This window comes from Oculina patagonica, chromosome 2 (assembly GCF_052425735.1).
Source record: "Oculina patagonica isolate OP01 chromosome 2, crgOcupat, whole genome shotgun sequence".
NCBI lineage: Eukaryota > Metazoa > Cnidaria > Anthozoa > Scleractinia > Oculinidae > Oculina > Oculina patagonica.
Genome location: NC_135759.1, coordinates 23,432,824 through 23,456,470, shown reverse-complemented (window position 1 = coordinate 23,456,470; position 23,647 = coordinate 23,432,824). Strand labels below are relative to the sequence as shown.

Sequence of the window (23,647 nt, the reverse complement as noted above, 5' to 3'; positions counted from 1 at the left end):
AGGAATCGTCCTTGTTTGAAAGTTTCATTTATTAGCGTGAAAATAGTGTTGTGTGCTCGAGAAATGGTTTTCCTTTTTGTATTCCTTCTTTCTCGGCGGCTAGCGTTGGTGTCGGTGAATGTTTATGGTTATATCACACTTCCGACAACGGCTGCGTTGGTGAAAGGGAGGATGGTATAAACAAGGTAATGGTGATTTACTGGGATTCTTATTTTTCTTCACAGTCGTCGTTGTCGTTCTATTCGTCGTGTCTTTACAGGGGTGGCCTAAAATTTAGAGATGTATAAATTTTTTCCGGGGGCTGGGGGGTCTTCGTTCCGGGGGGTGGGGGGTTTATTTTTCTTAACAAAACGGATTCCAGAGAGGTGGGGGGTCTTACGTGAAATACCCTCCGTGGTGGGGGTATGGATATTTCTGGAACACAAATTTCAAAAATAATTACTTCAATATTGCACAGTTGAGTACCAAAAAAATAATGAACACAGATATAAAGGAACATTTTCATTTGCAATTTTAACTCATCTGGTCAATAATTTTTACCTTCTATAAGGTTATAAAGTTGCTGAAATATTAATTCCTTCTGTAGTTAATTGATCATTAATTTTCATCAAATCAGCTCTTATTTTCCCTTAATTCACAAGAGGTTAAAATAGAATGATGATACTATTAATTTTCAAATCGAAAGGTAGCAATCATTGCAAGTGCATGAAATTACTGTACTAAGAAATCCATTTTCTTTGCTTGAAAGTGTGTAACAAATTATTTTCCTGAATTCAATTGACTTGAGATCAGACACTTTAAACAAAACACAATCCCCTATTTGTGCAAAAAATAATATAAAATACTTATTGATAAACCGACATGGCAAGAAGTTTAGACAGTACAAAATTCCTTGTCACAAACTAACAATGTTCCTCATTTGGGACACTAGGTATAACAGGAAGTGACCGCGCCTTTTTGCTCCGCTGACTCCGTCTGGGTTGAGCCCTCATGTTGACATGCTGAAGTAATAGAAAGTAATAAGAAAAAGCAGACATTAAGCTTCACAGAGATCTAGATGATCTTCCTTTGACTCCTGCTTTGTGCTCTTGTCTGAAATAAAAGAGTTATAGAGTTACAAGTTAGTGAAGTTTGGTTAGCCTTGTCCTGGACTCGCTGACAAAATGTTGATGATAACAGCCCACACTCAGGCAAACAGCAACATCTGCGCCTCCTTATAACATTGAGAAATGAGAATGATCCCCAAATAACAGACTTACAGACAGAACAGTTCATTAACTTAACGTCATTATATGTTAGAATTCTAGGCTGTGAGTTTTTTTAACTTGTTATTAAAAATTATTCTTTTCGAACGGGAGAGTTGAAGAACAAAATGTTAAATTTCAAGTTGAACTGAAATTATCAGAAAAATATCTTAAGTTATCAAGTTGGTTATACATTTCAATAATATTAGAAAGAATTTTTGTTTTGTTTAGTACATCTTTCATTTAAAAAGCATAATAATTATGTTGGTATGTCTGTGACATGCCAGTGTAAAGAGCTTTATTCAGCTTCTGATGAAGCTGAGGTAGTTCTCGCAAGAAAGCCAGCTATTACAGAAATTATAGCCAGGACAATCTTAAGCAAATTTTTGTCTTTTCTTTTTACCGTTGAAATTCAAATATTTATAGCATGTTTAACACATTTTGACTAGCAATAAGTCAATTTGACACTGCTAGAAAGACGATTACAATAAACAAGTTTCATGTCTCATCCTGCACCAACTTAGCAAGGATTAACAACAGCTCACTGTTGATTAAAAGCCTGACAAGGGACTACAGGTTGTGTCATCTGCTTCTGAAGAAAGTCACAGAAGAAAGTTATGACAAGTTTTCAACAAGAGAACAAAATCAGAGTATTATTTTTAACTTCAACTTACAGTATTATTTTTAACTTGACAAAACTAGATTGCATGCACAAGGGTTTTCCTTTTCTGTAGGTGACAGGAAATTTTCACAACCTGTAAAAACTTTTATTAATTTTCACAACCAAACATTCCTAGGGTCTCTCAAGACTTTTTGTCAATTTCAATTCTTTTACATTGACCCTTACGAAAAGGGAAACCCTGTATGATGCATCATGTTGTTTAATTACGCATTTAATAAAAAATATTTATTTATTCTGCCTTGGTAAAAGACTAATTTTATACAAGTTGATATTTTATGTTTAAATAAAGTTTTCTACATTACAGTTCACACAATAAGGGGATGAAAATATCATTTCAATTACTATTGGGCTGTTTATAATTTTGATAACATAATGTAGAGTAAGATTGAGAAAATCATCAAATAACAATTTAAAAATAAGAAGAGAACAAATTAGAAAATCAAGAAAAGAGAATAAGAAATATTCACAAACAAATCAGTGTCATTTGCAATGAAACTCTACAAACATCCTATGAACTTGATGTAATCCACTAGAAACAGTCAAACCTTTGCCAACAGACACCTGTATAACGCTCAAAAAACTAAATTAAGAGTCAGAGTTTTTATCTCACCTCATACTGTCTTGGAAGAGTGGATGACTGAAATCAAAAATAAATACTTCTGTCATTTTTCCCAGCCTGCTTAAAAAAAAAAGAAAAAAAAACAAAAGTTTTATACAATAAGACAAAAAATTAATGTATTTTTCCTTTTAGAACCTAAAAGGTCCTTAGCTAAGAGTGATGGTTATATACATGGCAGTGCAAGGCTACCTGGTCTTTTGGAAAAGACAAAAACAATGTAATCACACTTGATGTTGCTAAAGAAATAAAATGGAGATTCAGTCTGGACTGTGTACCTCATAGGTTCTTGTGGAGGATCCAGAATAGTATGATGATGATGTTGACTGTTAATAAAATTAGTAATGTTAAAATTAAAATTAGTCTTTTACTTTTAATTAATATTAGATAATTTTCTATTTGGTTAGTAAAGTTAGACCTGGATTAAACTACATGTACTAACAAAAAGAAAGGTAACCAATACTTGGATCATACCTTACACTAAATTTTAGGGTTACGCTAACTTTTGTTGGATGTTGTTATCAGGGCTTGGAAAAACTTAAAAATTCCAGCTTGCCCTTGGAACAATTAGCTCTCAAATTTTGCTTGCCCGGGGTAGTGACATACTTTCCTTAGTACATACATGTATATTTTAGGTGGTAGGCAACTTTTCTGGGCCTTTGCCCATTGGGCAAGTGAGCATGAAAAGTTACTTCTCCGACAAGAAAATCTACTTGTCCCGGATGATTGGACATTACTTTTTTTTCAAGCCCTGTACACATTATCCCACAAACAAATCATAACTATTAAAAGTAAGTAAAATATAGCTGCAGCAAATACATGTAAATACCTCAAAATGATCATAGCCTGAGCCATGAACCCTTGGACGGGTTGAGGTTCTCTAAAATTGAACAGGATCATAAAAACGGTAAGGAAATGTCATTGAAAAGTTATTTTGACTGATATACAGGACTGGTTCTAATGTATCAACAATGAAACATTTAACTTACCCCATACGAGCGTGGAAGAGTAGATGACCTATAGTCACTTGTGCCACGTGATGTTGAAGATTGTTTAGTTCCTCTAGTTTTAGATTCCTCTGGATTCTCTCTCAATTCATCTCTTAGCTTTGCACTGAGAAGAAAAGCACCGGTATGTAACATGTCAGTCTGTGAAACAAGTATTTAAACAGTGTTTTTCCACATGGCAGAGGCTTATATAAAGTTTACCAGCTTGGAGTAAAAGAATAAGCTTGTCAACAATGTTCTGCAGCAAAACAGGTAAAATGAACCTACTGACAGTTTCAAATAAACCAAGCACTCAAAGTAAAGGTGGAGTACTGGTACATTGGATGCAAGAATAGTGTGTATAACATTAATTTTACACAGATCAAACTGTTCCAGACCTGCATTTTTACATGCTAAAAAAATTCCTTTTACAGCCTTATTCTCCAAATTTAAAAACAAAATTTTTGAAGCAAGTTTTAAACTGTCTAATACAAGTTGCAGATGCAACTTAACTACTGACAACGTCTTACAAATGTGTCGTCTTTCTGATTGATGGAATCACAATATATCTTTCAAACTACACACCTTTCTGCATCAGGATTGGCAGAATCTTCTTCATCGTCTTCTCTTTCCTCTATAAGATTGAACTCTTCAGATTCATCAATTGGCTTGTAATCATTATCCATGGAATTCATTCCACCATACCATGACTTGGCCTTGTGGAGCCTTTTAGATCTATTATCTGTGCCATCTGTGCCATAATGACGTAACTTTTCAGCTAAAACAGTCTGACCCTAAATCAAAATGTAAAAATAAACAATGTCAACGGATAATGAATTTAACTTAATAGAGTTAATATTAAGGCTAGTAAGGATAGGATAGGATAGGATAGGATAGGATAGGATAGGATAGGATAGGATGGGATGCGATGAAAAAAAAAATAAATTAAAAAAAATTTTTTAATAAGGATAGGAAACGGTAGGGTAGGGTAGGATAAAACTTTACCTTTAGACCCCGTTGCTCTATCAGAAAGACTGGTTTACAAAAAAGCCCTGTTTACGGAAGGCAGCAGATTCAAACAACAGTCCTAGACCATGGCTTACGGTATTACACTTGTGCAATAATGGAGTTTACAATCATCCATATCTATAGATGTTATATTGTTATAAATTCTTGAGTAGATGCAAATGATTGATCCATGGGGGAAAGGGAGGGGTGAATATAATACTGTTGAACATAGCTTATGTTTAGGGTTAAAAGCATAAACTGAGATGCTTACCGTGGCTGCAGTCTTTATCATGGTGTCTGCGGCAATGGACAGGCTGTTTTTACTAACCCTCAAAAATGTGTCATACCCACTTTCTTTGAGCTGTGCAATATAGGTATCAATGTCCTGTGAAGACACAAAGACAAGAAAAATTACAAACCAAACAACATGGATTTATGATCGATACCGTAGTTATTCGGTTATAAGACGCACTCGGTTATAAGACGCACCCCAAACTTGGCAACATTGTTATGCTAAGTTTACAAACTGAAAATTCTCCAAAAATACTCGGCTATAAGACGCACCATGAGTTGGAGAGTTGAAAAGATGTAGCTTGATGTAATTTAAGACAGTTTTTTCTTACAAAATTTGAATTTTTGAATGTTGTTCATACTCCTTGGCACAATCTTCGAGTAAAAAGCTAACATTTCCTGCTAAAAAAGACGTAAATCCACTTGAGCAAAACATCTTTCCATCGTTCATGCTTCGAACTTAGCTGCTGAGTAACCTGGCAGATGTGTAGTTACCAGTGACCACTGAGTTTGTAGCTTGGTTACCAAGTCCTCAAGCATGCTTCGTATCGCTACGAACTTTGTTTATTGAGTGTTTTTCAAAGATTCTCAAGCTTTTTTGGTGTTTTCCTTGTCTTCTAAAGTCATTTTCCACTTTCCACGCTAAGAAAGGTTTGTTTCAAATGAGTATGTTTGGTTTTCTTTGTCTAATTTCAACAAAATGCTAGCATATACAGGTGTTACTTAAACTTGTTTTATATCCGCGATAATAAACTTTGCGTTTAAACTCAATGTTTCTTATATCTTCTGTAAAAGTCAATAAACAACATTAAGTGTTTTCATTTCTCTTGTTTTAACTGTAAGTTCCGGTAAAATGGCGGTCATAAGATTTTGTTGGGCGAAAATACTCGGCTATAAGACGCACCCCAATTTTGGCATGAACTTCCCACAGAAAAATAGATTTTTCTTGAAAAAACCGTGCGCCTTATAACTGAATAACTACGGTAATTAAAAATGACCAAGAAACATATTAAATAATTACAGTCTAAATTTACCTTTTCATTCCGTGATAACCAGGGATGTACAAATTTGCGATACAAAATGCTTGACCCCTAAAAAAAATTAAAGTTGGCATGACCTTTTTGTTAAATTAATGGTTACAGGTCTACAGCTATAAAAAGAGGTCCCAGGTTGTCCAAGGCTCAAAGTTTGGGGTGCTTATAAGAAAGGTCATAAATATATCCAAGCCTGTACAGAGCAAATTAAATTTATACTGATCTTCTTCATTATGATTACCGGGGCCCAGCCCACCCGAAGGCTGGAGGCTGGCGCCACCGGTCATAAAATGCAGTTTGTGTCGTCGTTCAACGTTACATTGTTAGGGATATATCGCTAACTTGACTTGAGATATATCGCTGGCTCGTTACTTCGCAGGCCCTTGGCGTTTGACCGCTGTGTCTATTTATGCAATCCCGTGTCCCACCCATTGGGCCCCGGTAAGTTCCACGTAGTGGTTCTAGTTCTTGATTAAATGCTGCTTCAACTGGGAAGAACTAATTATTATTCTTTTCAATTTCTTGTACACACTTACAGTGTATGCTGTCACCAACAATTTTATTTCAATCAATAGAATGAACAGCTACCTACTACAACCATGTGGACACATTACCTTTGTTGCTGGCAACAGAAGCCAAAGCATGAACATTATCTTGATTTCATAATAGAAGGGAAACCTGAAAGAAAAAAAAAAATATGTCAGTAATTTTATTTACAACAAAGTCTGTGCAATGTAAGTTTGGAGTACCAGGCATTGCCATGACTTACCAAAATGCAAGTAGAAGATCAGCAAAGAGTTCTATGGTGATAAAGATAGCAAATACTATCCAATACATCATCCATCTAACCTGAAAAACATAACAGCAACAGTTGCATTTTAAATATAACACTGCCATCAGGCATCTAAGCAGCACGTGCTTGGCATAAAAGAGGGTAGCAAAGGGGGAGTTGTCATCCCATTTCACGCACAAATTTTAACCAAATTCACGTGTCACGTATATTTGAAACAGCAGAATTCACGAATCACGAGCCTTTTCTAGCTATTTTCACGCGTCACGGTCTAATTTTTGCCCTATTTTCACGCGTCACGTTTTAATTTTTGGCCTTTTCACGCGTCACGCATAAACCCTTTGCTACCCTCATAAAACCTGCTTTATTTGTCATCAAATTTAGATGATTTATCTGCAAATGCTCAATCACAATAATTGGTCAGAAAATCATCAAAAAGCCAAGCAGAGAACTTTGTATAGATCAATATAATGTACCCGGCATAAATTTCAGGGATGTAGGTAAGGGAAAAAAAAAATAAGCAGGCTAATTAAAAAGCATAGCCGGCTCTTCTGGTCTTTTTATCTTTAAAATTAACCTAAGTCCTTTTTTTTCTAGTGAATTTTCAGCTGGTGATAAGCTCCCTTTCAGCCAGTAATATTATATGGTAGCCAGCTCTTAGCTACATGCCTGAAATTTATTATACCATCATATATTTAAAAAGTTACTTTTAGCAGATATTTAGGAATAATTTTTAAAAGGGCTTCAGGGGAGGCTACATAAACACAGAATTGCCCTAACAACATTACAAAAGAAACATTCAATAGACAAGCTGTTCTCCCCTGGCAGCAATAATGTGATCAAATATCCCAAGATGTTGACTTAATAAAACAGTGAGTAGACTAAGTGGTCATACTTGCAGTTATTCCTAATCCATATGATAACAAACAAGAACAGTTTAACACATTTAATACCTAGACTGTACACAAATTTCAGGAAAGAGCAGATTAGGAATGTGTACCATTCAATACTTGTTTACTCAGTCTGTATTCATATTCGCGTATGGCTGACTTTCTTCGCCATTAGAGATCAAAGTTATTTTCATTCCCCAAAATAATGCAAAGTAGCATAGTGATATATTTTACTCTAAAAAATGTTTTATGTACGGTCACCTATTTTGACTAGTGATGTATATAGTATAATGAATAACACTTCTGGAGAGGATTATTAGCAATATGACATAACACAAACAAAAGTTGTGAAATGCAAATTTTTAAAGTAAATAGGCAGAAGATCATTTTAATTTGGTTGTTATGCAGCTCACAGAAAAAAAAAATATGCCTGATTTCAATCTTGCAATGCTTGGAACCTATTTCAAATGTTCATACTGCTTAACTAGTGGGTATTACTTTAAAAACCATTAATTTATACAATATATGGCTCAATATGTGATTATTATTACATCATTGTTTAGCATTTCAAGCAAAAAATTGCAACTACGTGTAAATAAAACTTTAGGAAAATGCTGAAATCAATTTATGAAAATACCTGTCATTGCAGGTACTTATTTTTTATTGTTAACCACATGTCCCCTTTGGATTTCTGGCAGAAACTTAAGTCAAAATACCGGATTAAAAGCCACTAATTGGCTATAGTTCTAGGAAAGTCAGGAACAGACTGCAGCAAACTTATACATTTTATTGTTAACCACATGTCTTCTTTGGGTTTCTGGCAGAAACTCAAGTCAAAATATCGGATTAAGAGCCAGTAATTGACTATATTCCTGAGAAAATCAGAAACAGACTGCAGCAAACGTTCTTATATTGCACGTTTAGACATAACAGGGGAAATATAATCAAGTGGCCAAAGTGAAAAGACAGGTCTGCAAATATCATGTCAGCCTAGGTGGAACATATTCACGTCGACATTGCAACAACCATCGAAAGAAATCCAATTATTAGGGAACAGGAAAACGAGTATAAACTTATCATAAACCTCAGCAACTATCACTACAAGTGATCTTACATGTAAAATATGAAAATTTCATACGGGAGTCGTTCTTGTACGGACCATTACAATACCAATATCGACTTAGCTTGAAATATCTGCTCGCAATAAAAATGCAAAATAAGCGAATACATGAGCTTACGTCTTATCCAAAACAACAGCAAACGAGGTCTCGTTCACGATAACTGTAAAATCAAAATATTAATTGCATCGAAGGTGAACTAATTATACAAGCACCGTGAAAATGAAACGAAAACCTTAACACAAGTAGTTTCATGTTTAACTGTTATTATCCTCGATTAAAATTAACGCTTTGATTATTAGAGCCTGCAACCTAATCCTCAGCTAAACTAGTTATGACTGATATGAAAACATAATCCTGTTTTTGCAGCACTTGCGGAAAAATTTCCGAGATCTTGTCAAGCGAGCCGAGCGAAATGATAATTAAATTGTAAAAGATGTGGGTGCAAAACACAGAAGAATGTAGCTACTTCTTACATATTCGCGGACGTTCTTCGTCTTGATAGCTTTGTACGAAGAATAAGCGGGATAGAGAGTTCCAAACACGAGCCTGTATGAAAGGAATAAAACGAAAATGTCATTTATTTTGAAAGAAGAGAAGATCGAAAACCGCGCCAATACTTACATGATAACTCGCGACGCCACGTACGAAACCATTTTCTGGAGCAAAAGTTCACAGTCCCTGCTATTCGAGAATTCAAGGCTTATTTTAGGTCATACTGCTAAAATGAGCGATACAGCCGCCATCCGGCGATAATAAAATCCAGAAAAATCAATGGACATAGGGTGCAGCTCTCTCCCTTTCGTTTGCTTGTTGTTTCTGAGATGTTACTGCAGTCGCATTGGTCAGCGGAATAAAAGTTGCTCGTGACGTATTTATGACGTATGTCACGTAGCAGGAAATGAAAGGAAATGAAAGAGGAATCGAGGAAATAAATGACCCAGATAGGAAATAGAAAAAAAAAACAATTTAGAAAAATAAATAGGAAAAAGTGTGGACTTTTAGACAAAATAACAGCAGTTCCTCCGCAGAATTTCTGTTACGCCTTCTGATTTATTTCTTTTCTTCTTTGGTTATTTCTGTTAATTATTTTTTTCCAGCGTCTGAATTTTCTTTTACAACTCCGTCCTAGAAACTGTTATTTGCTAAACAAAAACTCCACTAAATTCTGAAATTCCGAAGAAAAGTATTTAACGATATTTACAGGAAAGTACGGAAAATTAGAATTGTTGTTCTCATTCCTTTTCGGCTTTATTTGTGCATAGACTTGGTTATGTTTATTCTGACATTTTTTCCTGAAATTGCTCATAAATTTTATCTTGCGTCTTTCTATTCATTGGCGAATATAAATCGCCTTTGTCTATATTTTGTACTTTTGACCCAGGGAAGATAATCCAGACCGTTTTGGGAAGGGGAGGGTTGGTATGTCGGTATGTTACAATATTCAAATTTGTCTTCACAGTATGCAATAGATTTGCTAAGTTTGTTATTTTTTGTACATCGTCTCAAAAAAGACAACGTGTATGAGCTAAACTAAACTATTACACTATTTAATTGCTGCTATGTTGGCGTTTTATTGTTTGTTAAAAATCCGCCAATAAGATGATTCCAAGTCGTTGGCGCGCTGCGTGAATTTCATCATTCACGTCCGGTCAGCGGTCATTCGCATACGTGGCTTTCGGTCACGAAGTTTTCGTGTACAAAATGACAAAATATAAAGTGAGTTTTCTCGGTGAAAATTGTAATCGTCTCCACATTTGTAACTCGAACATCAAAAAGAAAGACTAAAGAGTTTGAAGAACTGAAATGTTGCAGTATTTGGTGCTCCTAGCATTGCTGACATCGAGTAAGTTTTGTGATAAAGTACTTCATGTTATAGTTCATGATGAAAAGAACGTTTTCACAATGGAACGATCACATGTGTGCGCTTCTGCGCTTGTGCCTTTATCCACAGATTATGAAATTAACTACATATTTTTGATTACTTGAGTACTTTATAATCAAGGACCCTATGCGCAATTTTATTTCTAGTGATGCGATTTAGTTTTCAGAGGAAATGGTTAGTAAAAAAATCTTTATTACACTGACAATGCTGTCTCTGCCATGATTCAAGTTCAGGATAGAAATCAAACGTCGGAGAATTTTTGTTTAGAATTGATTTATAGAATATTAAAACGTTGCAAAGTTAAGACATGCGATTAAAGATTTTGCTAATCAAATTTGAGGTCTGTAAGTAGCTTTGCTAGAAAGCACTAAGGTGCAGGATTGCGGTTTATCAAAATATCATGATAGAATATCATTAGTTTGATAACTGATATTTTGATATCTCAGTGATATTTTGGTGATAACTGCATGATAATATCAAAAAATATTTTTCCGTTTTAAATATCAAAAATATCATTATCATATCGTATTTACATGATAGTTGCTAGAATACTTTTTGTTATCAAATTATCAAATTTTATTATATGGCTACAATAGTACGCGCGCTCTGATTGGTTGCTGAGCGGGCATTATTTTCTTGTAATGACCGGGCATTATAAAAATTTTTCTTGGCTCGACGGTTTTTTGAGTTGTGAATAAAAGCTACTAGCGAGGGGGCAAAAGCAACAAAAAATGCCGACAAAATATAACTATCTTATCAATAACTGAAAGAAAAATATAAGCATACCGATACTTCTTTAGTATGAGCGACGAAGAGAGCCACAGAGACCGAGAGCGAGAGCGAGTTTAAACTCCAGTGTTTTTTTTTCCCTTGATTTTTTTGAATAGTGCTTAAAGGCCATACAATAAATAACTTATTAACCTCGTCCGTTCGGTCATTACAGGGGAATCTCAGACCTCGACCTTGATGTATTGACCTCGCTGTCGCTCGGTCAATACATCAAGACCTCGGTCTGAGATTCCCCTGTAATGACCTCACTCTCGGTTAATAAGTAGTATATCACTCTATCACTGTGAGGAGAAGAAATACTACTTCATTAAATATTCTGATAATATCATGATTTATTACTATATCACTGGGAGGAGAAGTAAAGTTAGTTAATTAAATATTCTGATAATATCATGATTTATCACTATATCACTGGGAGGAGAAGTAAAGTTAGTTAATTAAATATTCTGAATGATTTATCACTCTATCACTGTGAGGAGGAGAAATACTACTTCATTAAATATTCTGATAATATCATGATTTATCACTATATCACTGGGAGGAGAAGAAATACTACCTCATTAAATATTCTGATAATATCATGATTTATCACTATATCACTGGGAGTAGAAGAAAAACCACTTAATTAAATATTCTGATAATATCATGATTTATCACTATATCACTGGGAGTAGAAGAAATACTACTTAATTAAATATTCTGATAATATCATGATTTATCACTATATCACTGGGAGTAGAAGAAAAACCACTTAATTAAATATTCTGATAATATCATGATTTATCACTATATCACTGGGAGTAGAAGAAATACTACTTAATTAAATATTCTGATAATATCATGATTTATCACTATACAGAAGTACCCAACGAAGGTTATTATCAAAATCCATTCATTAGTGGCCTAGATGATAAATGGGCATGCGCAAAGGCATTTTCAGTTAATTTTTAACTACCGTGGGAAAAAAATATCCGCTCTTCAGAGCCAGCTAGCAATTATTTTAATAGCCGTTTTCGCCAGCCAGCATCCAAAATGTTCTGACTTTTTCCCAGCCAGGAACATTTGTTGACCCTTTTTGCCAGCAATTTTTGTTTTTGTCCTGCTTTCCCAGCCAGGAACGTTTATTCACCTTTTTCTGCAAGGTATGTTGATTTTCTGTCCTCTTTTGCCAGCAAGTAGTTTTACGCCGAAAAAAAAAATGGTTTGTGTCCTTAAACAGACAATTCCGGAAAATTACTTAATGAAAATAGTGTTTTTCTACTTGTTTCTGTCTAAGACAAAATACTTTTGTTTACTTTTTAACTAAAAATGGACTTGTCACTTACCTCGAGATTAAAACTGATGAACCCATCGATAAATCAGTGAACGTGAATACAGCTTGAACCATTTCAGCACAAACGCTTTAATCGATTTTTTTATAGAACAAAATGTCCGCTAAGCAGGTAGAATTCTAAACTAAACTAAATTATCATTATCTTTTCAGATGAAAATGCTATTATATGATCAATATAAAAGACATAATTTAACCATTAATTATATTTGATGGATGGGATATAAAGATGATTTCACTGCCAGTAACGCAGAGTCTATTCTGTGAACGGCACACGAAGATGACTCAAAGGCCAACATCGCAGAGTGAGATTATTCTTCTTCCAGAATCTTTTGCATGTATAGCACGTTTAGATGTTTCAAGTACGAGTTGGCGAAGCACAGTCTTTTTGATGAACGGCACAGTTAGATGCTAAAAAATGCCAGCAAGGCACAGTCTGTAGGATGAACGGAGGCGATGGCGACAAGGACACAATAATTGAATAGTTTGTTTTACTTCACTTTTGAATGTATGATACTTTTATTATGGCGAAACGAATCCGAGAATGATACTCATTTTTGTTGTTGATGTTTAGAAAACTCTTAAAACTAACTGCCATAATTATTTTGTTTCTCATCGGAGTATGAGTCACAAACACCAATGCAAGCACTGCTCACATGAGCGGTAGTCGGCAACCATGGCGACAAGCACAAAATAATTATCGCATCGAAACGAGTCCGAAAGTTCTTTTCATCTTGTTGTTGATGTTTAAGAAAACTCTTGAAACTAACGGCCATAATTATTTTGTTTCTCATCGGAGTATGAGTCACAAACACCAATGCAAGCACTGCTCACATGAGCGGTAGTCGGCAACCATGGCGACAAGCACAAAATAATTATCGCATCGAAACGAGTCCGAAAGTTCTTTTCATCTTGTTGTTGATGTTTAAGAAAACTCTTAAAACTAATGGCCATAATTATTTTGTTTCTCATCGGAGTATGAGTCACAAACACCAATGCAAGCACTGCTCACATGAGCGGTAGTCTGCAACCATGGCGACAAGCACAAAATAATTATCGCATCGAAACGAGTCCGAAAGTTCTTTTCATCTTGTTGTTGATGTTTAAGAAAACTCTTGAAACTAACGGCCATAATTATTTTGTTTCTCATCGGAGTATGAGTCACAAACACCAATGCAAGCACTGCTCACATGAGCGGTAGTCTGCAACCATGGCGACAAGCACAAAATAATTATCGCATCGAAACGAGTCCAAAAGTTCTTTTCATCTTGTTGTTGATGTTTAAGAAAACTCTTGAAACTAACGGCCATAATTATTTTGTTTCTCATCGGAGTATGAGTCACAAACACCAATGCAAGCACTGCTCACATGAGTGGTAGTCGGCAACCATGGCGACAAGCACAAAATAATTATCGCATCGAAACGCGTCCGAAAGTTCTTCTCATCTTTGTTGCTGATGTTTTAGAAAACTCTTAAAACAAGCGGCCATAATAAAATAATAAGGCAGAATAATTAGGCCAATTGATTTTAACAGTCCCGACATGAGGATCTTCAGAAAACGTAAATGAACTAATCATTTGGCTGAAAATGCTTCAAAATGCAATAAATTGGACAAACTGCAATTATTGTGTCTCTCGTCGGAGTATGCATGAATCACAGAAACCAATGTAAGCACTGCTCACATGAGCGGTATTCTGCAATTATGACGACAAGCATAAAAAAATTAGGCAATTCGACCTCTTCGAAAAAAAGACTGAAACCTATCTCGGAATGTTACCTTTTAATTTAAAGGGCTGACATTTGTTACCTCTCGGTCAAATGAATCAAAGGGATACTTGTTTCGGCTTTGCGCGCGACCGTCATCAGGGTTGTCACACAATCTGAAAAATGCGTCACGGAGTGCAAAAGCAATGTAGTTTTATTATTATTATTATTATTTCTTCCACATATCGCCATTTCAATTCAGTTTCGATATATTTTTATCCCTTTCGAAAAATGGTTGTTGCACAAGCAACGTGAAAATAATGTTGTAAAAAAATGATTAGCGAAGCCGGAAATAAATAATTAATAGCCAGATATCTGATCACGATGAGACAATTTTTCGTGGGATCGTTTTCTCGACTCCTTATCATGCTTATAGTTTAAAAACGTCCCTCAGGCCCTTCTGATCTGAATACAAGATTAATTACTTTGCCAAAAAGTAACTGATGTAAAGACCATTAATAAAAAGTTACGTGCACCAAGGAAAAGTGATCTAGGAGTTATCCAGCACGCGCGCGCGCGCGCATAAATTTAAAAACTGTGCCGCCCGTTTACCGTTAGAGTTGCAAAATAAAATGCGGGCTTTTATTCGTTGATGTATTTTTGTCAGGTCAATGCCTTATGGATTAAAATGATCTGCTAATATCTTTTCGAGGTCGAATGAATGGTCTCTTTTTATCTTTCGATTTTGTTTCATTCGGATTTATTAGCGAACAATGAAAATACATGTTCATAAATGCTATCCTCCAGCTAACGAAAACCTCATCGAATGGTATATTTTCATGCAGGTAAGAGCTACACAAAAGACCATTAACACTGTACTTACAATTTGGGGCAGCTGCTTTAAAATATACCCGGTAATACACCACCTGAATGACCTTGAATAACTTGTGTGTTTCTTACATCCCATTGCGCGCGCCGAAAAGCTGAAAAGTTGAACACGATATTATTCATCAAACGCCGCTTAAACTGCTCAAGACTGCTTAATCAACAGAGAAAAGGGACCACTCGATACTCACCAAGAACTATGTCGGTCAAGCTGGTTATCCTATGCGTAGTTATTCCATAAAACGCTGGCTAGATAGCCACACATTCGCTTTGGGCCGAGCGCGCTGTTCAACTGACTCTAAATCGTTCACATGCTCGTATTACATAAAGAAAAGGAAACAGGCCTGTTTTGCCTCTTCAGTGACAGCAGAATAACCGATAGAAACAATAGAAATAAAGTTAGCAATTACTTCATAATGTTTACAAATGCAAGTTAGTCAGTTATTAAATTCTCGTTTATCCGCGCGTCCGGTTTTTGTCTGTGTTTTAGCCAGCAGAAAGATTTTGGTTCATTTTCCCCAGGTACAATCGATATTTTATAAAATCCCAGCAAATTTTCTCCAAGGAAAACCGTCCCAGCAAGCGCTCAATCTTATTCCTAAATTTGCCAGCCAGCTCAAGTTTACCTTGCAGAGCGGATATTTTGTGGAGCGGTTTCGTTGGGCACGTCTGACTATATCACTGGGAGGAGAAGAAAAACCACTTATTAATAATTAAATATTCTGATAATATCATGATAAATCACTGTATCACAGGGAAAAGAGAAATAGTTACTTATTTAAGTATTCTGATAATATCATGATAACATATCTTTATAATCAGAGAAAACCCAATTGCGGAATATCAAAAAATCAACCCCTTATATCATCAAAGATATATCATGATAATAGCACTATCCTTTAGAAGAAACATATAGAAAAAAACGTGATATATCATAATTGATTATTAGTCCTGATATAATGATAATACGCAATACTGCACCTCTCTCCTAGAAAGCATCTGGTATAGTAATCAATGTGTTTAAATTTCCATTACATTGTTCCCAAAAACTCCTGCAATCTTGAATTAATGATGATGATGATGAAGATGATGATGATGATGATAATGATGATGATGATGATGATAAAGGGGGTGTCAAAGGTTTTTTGCATGATGCATGATGGCCCCAAAAAATAAGCAGGGTGTCTTGTGATTGAGCTTGTAAAACAGCCAATCATGCAAATAATATTTGGGTTTTTGATTGAATTTTAATATGAAATTTTCATTCTGACTTGTCTTCAGGTCTTGGAGAGCAACGACAAGGACTTGTTTTGGTTCAAAATGAAGATGATGCCAAGGACAATGATGTAAAAGTAACAACTAATGCTGAACACATAGATGATGAAGACCTTGAGGTGTTTCAACCAACATCTGACTGGCAGATGATACGGCCAGGTCAAGGGATTCCAGCTGGACTTCATGTGCGCATGAACTTACAGACTGGAGAAAAAGAAGCCAAGCTCATGGATGGAGACGATGGAAGTAAATACAAGATCGACAAGGACTCTAAACAAAAGTTTATTGAAATTGACAAAAACTTTATTTCAAAGCAGCATCTTAAAGAAGCATTGAAGGATTTTAAAGATAAATTTCACGATGAAAGTCCTGATGGAGAAAATTCTGAACAAATCCAGAGTCAGGTGGATGCAAGTGAGTACCTTACTTAATTTATTCACATATTACTGAGTATTTTACAAACTTAGCAGTGGGTAAGTAAGTAAAGCTGCAATAATTGACAATACTAATTTTATTGTATGACCCTTTAATATGACCCCACACGGAATTTCCTTTGAAAAACCACAAAAGTCAAGAGGTCCCATATAAGAGCCACAACCCTCAAAGTGAAATGGCGCTAAAAATGGTATGGTCCTACTAGAAATGACTACAGCCCTGCAATGCCCAATTCTATGACCCATTTATTTCTGGGTTGGAATTCATAGTAAGCAATATTAGAAAAGATCATTCTGAAAGCAAAGAATATCTGACATGCTATCTTAAACTTTGCTAACAAGAAATAAGGCCTAAATTGTTAAATCAAGTGCTTTTAAACATTTTTTCCAATCAGGCACCAGTAAAATAATATTTATTAATCTTTTTATGCATAAAATTTATAAGCATTGTAATTTACAATATTAATTTAACTGGTTACTTCTTTCCTTTTAGGTAAAAAATATCGATCTATAGATGAGATCCGAAAGGAGTTAGAAGGAGTAGATCTTTTCCTCAAAAAAGATGTTGAAATACTCATAAAACATGTAGAGACCCTAAATAGCTCAAGTGCCAGTTTAGCTGAGAAGGAGCATGCTTTAGATGAGCTTGAGTATTATGTTCATCAGATGGACAATGCAAGAGATTTTGACACTATCGGTGGACTATCACTGGTGATCAAACTGATGAACTCTACAGAGGAAGGCCTCAAAAGAAGGGCTTGTTATGTATTGGGATCAGCAGTGCAGAGGTAATTTAAAATATTAAATAAGTAACATGGTTGAGCTAGAGGCTTGTGGGGCCATGTATTCCCAATTGAATTAGAATCAGTAAAAAGTGTTTGTTTTGTGGAGGTAGGAAAACTGGAGAAAAACCCTTGGAGCAAGAACTACATGTAGAACCAACAACAAACTCACCCAGGGGGGTACTCCGACTTGTAAATGACGGGGATGATCGAATGAAGGCAAAACTGAGGACCCAAAAAAATCCCTAAGTCTTCCGACATTACCCAAAAAAATCCCTGGACCAAAAATAACCCCTAAAAAAATCCCTTGTCAAATATTACCCCTAAATTGCCAGGAGGGGCAATAACGCTGGCGTTTGGTATTCATCATACCATATATACGCCAGGATTTTGCCCTTAGGCCACATTGTTTGGAGGCAGGAGGCAAGTGCTCTCATCACTGTGCCATCCCTGCTCTTCAGCCTTTTTTAAATTAGCCTTGAGCTTTTTTTACTTGGTTTGCTGTTATCAAATGTTTTGTATTGATAATGAAAGATACAGTTTCCCAGAAGTGGCCGATGTTCTCTACTGGTACATATGGTTGCCCCTATAAGTACATTAAATTGGGCCAATGGTTAGTGCACTGGACTCTGGATTGAGCAGTCTGGGTGGGGGGGGGGGGGAGCCATGGCTAGGATCATTGTGGTGTGTTCTGGATAATACACTTTACTCCCACAGTGTATAAATGGGCAGCAGAGTCAACTTAATGCTGGAGTAACCCTGTGATGGACTAGAGTTGTCAAATAAGTGTTGGCCTGATGGGCCACTAGGCTTGAAGACCCAACTTAATTATCTCACTGGTACATGCTAAAAAAATGTGAATTGTGGCCATTTGTTTTGTAGTGGAACAACTTGTTTACTACAGGTAGATTGTCATTTCTGTGTAAAGGGGGGAGAGGAGAAAGCAGCTACTTTCAAGAGACTTTCAATCACAACTTGTGTTTTTGTTTTATTTACTCATTCTCTTTTATTTCTCTCTTTTTCTGGTGTGAAATAGCAATCCACAGGTCCAACAAGCAGCACTGAACCAAGGGGCCTTGCCATTACTTCTTCGACTGCTGTCCAAACATGAATCTATGGCAGTAAGGAAGAAAGCAATGTATGCGTTGTCTTCTCTCATCAGACTGTTCCTGAATGGACAGCGAGACTTTCTCAAGTTAAATGGACTTGATTTGTTTGTGAATCTCTTTGAAGAAGCTGGGAGTGGTCCACTTGTTATTAAAGCAATCACTCTCATGACAGACATACTTACAGAACAAATTGAATATGTTACAAATCTACTCAAAAAGCAGGGAGAGGATGTGTCTGGAGACATCTCTGGAAGGTAATAATAAAAGTAAATTAAAGTGTGAAATTTTGCAGCACTTTCTTGCCACAAATTTGTTTAAGAAGGGTTCGCACAGTCTTGAAAAGTCCTTGAATTTTAAGGGGAGTCCTTGAAAAGTCCTTGAATTCCATTTTCCTTGAAAAACGTCCTTGAATTTTCTCCAACTTTGAATGTAGCTTGGGGTTGAAAGAGAATTGCTTTACATAGACTTTGGTCTTTTCCTGTGTAAAGTAGCTTCAAACACTGAAAATGCCAGTTGTAAAAGCAGCTGATAAAGGGAAATTGAGAAGCAAAGTAATCCAACTGCGCATGTGAGTTCAAATGACAGTGAAACCATTCTCGTCCCCAGAGGCCTGATCCATCCGGTCAGCACCTGGGTGCTGACCAGAAGAATTGCAGCCTCTGGGGACGAGAATGCAGTGAAACAAATCACCAGCGGTTTTGTATAGAACTCTTAATTGTCCTGCTCATGCTGCGTGCATTTTAGGCATTTAGAAACCTTTAAAACCCGTTAGTTTGGACTGGGAAATTACATTCCTGGTAGGTGATCCTTGAAAATTCAGTTTGGTCCTTGAAAAGTCCTTGAAAAATGGTTGCAATTTTTTTGTATAAACCCTGTTTACATTTTTCTTTATTTAATAAAGCACTTTCCTTTTTTTGCAAAAATAAACCAAATAGGAGCAACCAAATGGGAGCAACCAAATGGGAGCAAGGGTAGATTAGATGGGATGGGGGAGGAAGGGGGGGGGAGAGGCAACCTCGTAGGAGAGAGAGACCCTGGGAAAGAGGTTGGGGGGAAGGTTTGATACCGTACCGATTGCGAATGAAAACTTGAAAAAAGCATTGGCTAAATCCGATCCTAACGAAAACAAGAGTCACAGAGAGTTGAGGATGAGAGTTGAACAGGAGTTTCATTAACTCTCAGCAAGCGTGGTCCAAACTAAAAAAAACGCCCCGTGAATAGCTAGCTCTCTTTCAAGAAACTCTGACTAGATTTAAATTTGATAAGAGTATGCCATAGTCGAGGAGAATTGCGCCATAGAAACTGCGTTAGTGAGAAAAGTAGCGAAATTTCTAGGTGCTATGAAATGGCCTTGCGCAACTTAAGGTGCTAAATGTTTTTTATATTACTTGAATAAAAAAACTGAAGAAAACCCGCTGACACCCGGGTAAAATGAGACAACAACTCTATTTTTATTTTTCTTATTCATGCAGGGTTCCTCTGTTGAAAACCATGGTCGAAAAGGGCTGGTGCCAACTCTTACCCACTCTCTTACACACCACAGAGAATGACACACGAGAGAAAGTGTTACAAGCTCTGCATGTGATGGTAACTGGCTGTAAGAGTGAGTTTAATAAAGCTCACGTGAAAGACAGTTTAAACAAACTCAAATTGGAGTGGCTGAAGGATGCAAGTGGTCCAGATGTCCGCGACAATTCTGAATATGCTGGGATTTTGGCGCAGCTTGTTACAGACCTTATGAGCAAGTTAACATGACGAAGTTACTCATCCGAAAGACAAACAGCATAAAATACTAGTCCCTCGCGCCGATTAACGGTGGTGAAAGAGACTTGAAGAACTGTCAATCTCATAACAACTTCGAAGGTTTCAAAATATGCCCGTATGTAGTCTATGGTCAGCACTTTGGACGTCGGGGCCCAGATGTTCAAAGGATGGATGACGCTATACACTGGATTATAATCGCTATTTAGCGGATAAGTGGCAAAACAAACTACACTATCCACTGAAGAGTGATTTTTCCGGTGGATGTTAGCGTTATCAATCCTTCGACCATCCCGGGCCCGATTGATAGTTAAAGAGTGTGAAAACAGTCATATATGATACTTTTCTTTAGTAGAGAATTTACGTTTTTCACAGTGCCACTCTCTGCTAAGGGCCTGGTTTGTCCAAAGAACGACTATAAGCTAATCCAAGCGTCGACTCCGAGTTCTTTCAGTTCTTTTTTAAAAAAATTGGTATTGATTTTCTCTTTTATATAGCTCTTTCTTTTTCTTTTTTCTTTTTCAGCTAACTTCTTTAACAAAACGAACAAAACTTAAACTCTTAATCCCAGATTAGCCTAATAAGTTTTTGAACAACCGGGCCTTGTGAACAACTGGTTATATACGGACCAATTCTTGTTGAAATCTGACAAGATGGTGTGTGGCCTATGCCTCACTTTCCATGTCGATGTTATAGCGCGCGATACTCTTAGTAACTTCATTCTGCAAATAACGAAAAGTGAAACTGCCAAACCAACCCCGCGCGAGACTGAGTACGATTAACGAACGAGAGTGTGAATACGTGAACGTGATCTCGCGAGATGCGCAGTCTCCGCTCTCGAATATCGTCGCTTCGCGCTTCGTCGCTTTGCCATTATCACACATGACATGACCTACCACTTCAATATTATTTGAAAACAGCTGGATTTTCTCCTACACTTTAAGTGGCGCGAACAGCTAGCGAAAACACCGCCTGTTTTTACAAGCTTTCAGGATTTTCAGATATTTATTACTGACGACAAACGCCGGTTTGCAACGCTAAGAATAAGTAAAATTGTACATAGACAGATTTAACTAGTAAATGTTTTGGAGAAAAAGCATAACCTAAATGGTGATCAATAAACAAATACATAGTTTGAACAAATGGCTGATCTTTGTGTGAGACGTACTGTAGGGGAAATTTTGCGCGCAACAGCTTTGTGCTGTTTAGCCGAGGCTGGCATATAAACCAAACACCGGCAAAGTTTGTACCGCAATGCCATAAAGTTTCTCGCGCCATCTGACCATTGCTTTGTGGCTTGTCTTGGTGGGAAGGCTTTTATCTGGGAAATTTTTGCTACTCTGCACTGGAGCATCTAGTCCTTTGCTACGTTTTTTGACTCCCTTTGAATTCTCGAGTTTTGAATTCCTTGGAACTGAGCTAGTTTGTATTTTCAGTGCAAATAAGACTAAGTGAACAATGATAGTGCGCACATTCACTAAAGGTTATTGATAGTTTAAAAGCGAACTTTGTACTGATGTGAGTGGCCGACAGAGTAGGCGTTTTTGGTGAACGCATCCAGTGTGAAGGTTTTGATCGTTTTCGCTCAACGATTCAGTGGTTACACTTAAATAGAAACATGATCAAATTGAGAAAAAAAAATCAGCAGGATAGGCACTTAAAATTTGGAATCGCACAAAATCCAACACTACTATTCAGACCGAGTTATTGCGACCGCCGCAGGATTTCGCAAGTCACCGCCATACTGTCGACTACAGTAAATCACCCTCCCATGGGGTCGGCTGTTCCGGCTTTTGTGAGAGAGAAACGAGTGACTGCGTGAAGCTGGGCGAAAAAAAAAAAGAGAAAAGATAACGCCCCTTTTATTCTCTTTTCAATCAACTGCCTTTCACTCCTTCCCTCACAAAAGCCTGGAACAACAGGTCTTTTATTAGGACCAGCCCGCAAGGTGTAGCATGCGACCTCAAACGAGTTATTGCTTTGCCGTGCGTAACGAACTGAAAAACCGTTCTGCGCTTCAAACACAGCTCAAAACGAGATTATCCTCTTGTGATTGAGATGACGTTGCAAGAGGCGGAACGTGTATTTTGTCACGTATTACCGCATTGCAGTGTGATTAGCGTACTTAACCTGCAGTTTTTGCTGATGGCAGGTTACAAAATGATTGGCTATTGCATCATCTGTTTGTCTTCAGGTTACTATGGTTTTACTTGGCTCAGTTTTGTTCGGATACTGAAAAAGAAAGTATCAACATATCAAAAATAAATTATTTCAGATGCTAATGTAAATTGTGATAAGAAATGAGTTCTAACAACAAATAAAGAAAACAGAAGACAATTCCCTGCAAGTTTTCAAGGGCAAGATATATACAGCTTTGCACCTTTATTTTGTCTGTTGCAATTTTCCACTACCAGTACTTAGTCTACGAGCACTCAGGAGTCCCTTATTTTCTCCTGGATCAATAGAGTGTGCGGGCGCTAGAAAATCGCCTGACGAAGGAGACAGAAGGACAGTATTGTTTTCTCAATCAGTTCTCAGCGTGTTTTCTTTTCGCTTTTATGGTACATACAGTAGAGCATACAAATCTCGATTTCCAGTTATCGTTTTCATGGGCGCAACACAAATAAATAATCGGGGAAAGAAATAAAAAAATATAGGGAAAAAACTGAAGGAAAAAATACAATTCTATCAGTAAAATACCAAGTAACCGAATATGGAGAACTCCATATGATGATTAATGACCATTCATAAATTGACAACAAGTTACTCAAGACGGAGACTTGGAGTGGATTTCAGTGATTACCTAGGTTTATTAAAGGTTTTCCGCCTTCTCCGTCGACATGTCTCTTTCACTTTTTAAACGTAACATTTTCAGGAATATTTTGATTTTTAAACAAAAAATATGGCGACTTCGGTGTTTTTTGATCTCGTCAATAGTATAATCTATCGAAAATTAAATTTTGTCTGGCAAACTTGTATATGCGATTGATTGGTTGAGTAGTGTCCTCGAGTCTGTCCGGCAGTGCTCAGTCTC

At 36.6% G+C, this 23,647-nt stretch overlaps 2 protein-coding genes across 5 annotated transcripts; one reads left to right on the top strand and one right to left on the bottom strand.

Moving 5' to 3' along the window:
- Window positions 1-431: 431 nt before the first annotated feature.
- LOC144643635 (receptor expression-enhancing protein 1-like) lies at window positions 432-9,493 on the bottom strand. 4 transcript variants are annotated; one of them, XM_078502951.1, is made up of 12 exons: window positions 9,284-9,493; window positions 9,136-9,208; window positions 6,631-6,710; window positions 6,476-6,539; window positions 5,862-5,918; window positions 4,808-4,921; window positions 4,114-4,322; window positions 3,532-3,655; window positions 3,372-3,422; window positions 2,821-2,868; window positions 2,537-2,563; window positions 432-1,092 (listed from the first exon to the last, which is right to left on the bottom strand). In XM_078502951.1, the coding sequence occupies exons 1-12, from the start codon at window positions 9,313-9,315 to the stop codon at window positions 1,054-1,056; spliced, it is 918 nt and encodes a 305-aa protein (XP_078359077.1). In that variant the 5' UTR covers window positions 9,316-9,493; the 3' UTR covers window positions 432-1,053. The 4 variants fall into 4 exon arrangements, with proteins under 4 accessions (XP_078359077.1, XP_078359075.1, XP_078359078.1 ...); XM_078502949.1 differs by having other exon boundaries at window positions 432-1,001; XM_078502952.1 differs by lacking the exon at window positions 2,821-2,868.
- An 827-nt stretch (window positions 9,494-10,320) lies between these two features.
- LOC144643633 (nucleotide exchange factor SIL1-like) lies at window positions 10,321-21,756 on the top strand. The gene is made up of 5 exons (XM_078502947.1): window positions 10,321-10,505; window positions 16,534-16,941; window positions 17,455-17,749; window positions 18,780-19,106; window positions 20,325-21,756. Exons 1-5 carry the CDS (start codon window positions 10,466-10,468, stop codon window positions 20,605-20,607), a joined length of 1,353 nt encoding a protein of 450 aa, XP_078359073.1. The 5' UTR covers window positions 10,321-10,465; the 3' UTR covers window positions 20,608-21,756.
- The last annotated feature ends 1,891 nt before the right edge of the window (window positions 21,757-23,647 follow it).

Bases quoted from the DNA above. Each gene is read 5' to 3' on its own strand.
- LOC144643633 (XM_078502947.1), top strand. From the start codon at position 10,466: ATGTTGCAGTATTTGGTGCTCCTAGCATTGCTGACATCGA. The intron at 10,506-16,533 runs GTAAGTTTTGTG...ACTTGTCTTCAG, and splicing joins CCTAGCATTGCTGACATCGA to GTCTTGGAGAGCAACGACAA. The intron at 16,942-17,454 runs GTGAGTACCTTA...CTTTCCTTTTAG, and splicing joins CCAGAGTCAGGTGGATGCAA to GTAAAAAATATCGATCTATA.
- LOC144643635 (XM_078502949.1), bottom strand. From the start codon at position 9,315: ATGGTTTCGTACGTGGCGTCGCGAGTTATCAT. The intron at 5,919-6,475 runs GTAATGTGTCCA...AATTTTTTTTAG, and splicing joins TTCTGTTGCCAGCAACAAAG to GGGTCAAGCATTTTGTATCG. The intron at 1,002-2,536 runs GTGAGATAAAAA...CTATTACTTCAG, and splicing joins CTCTTCCAAGACAGTATGAG to CATGTCAACATGAGGGCTCA.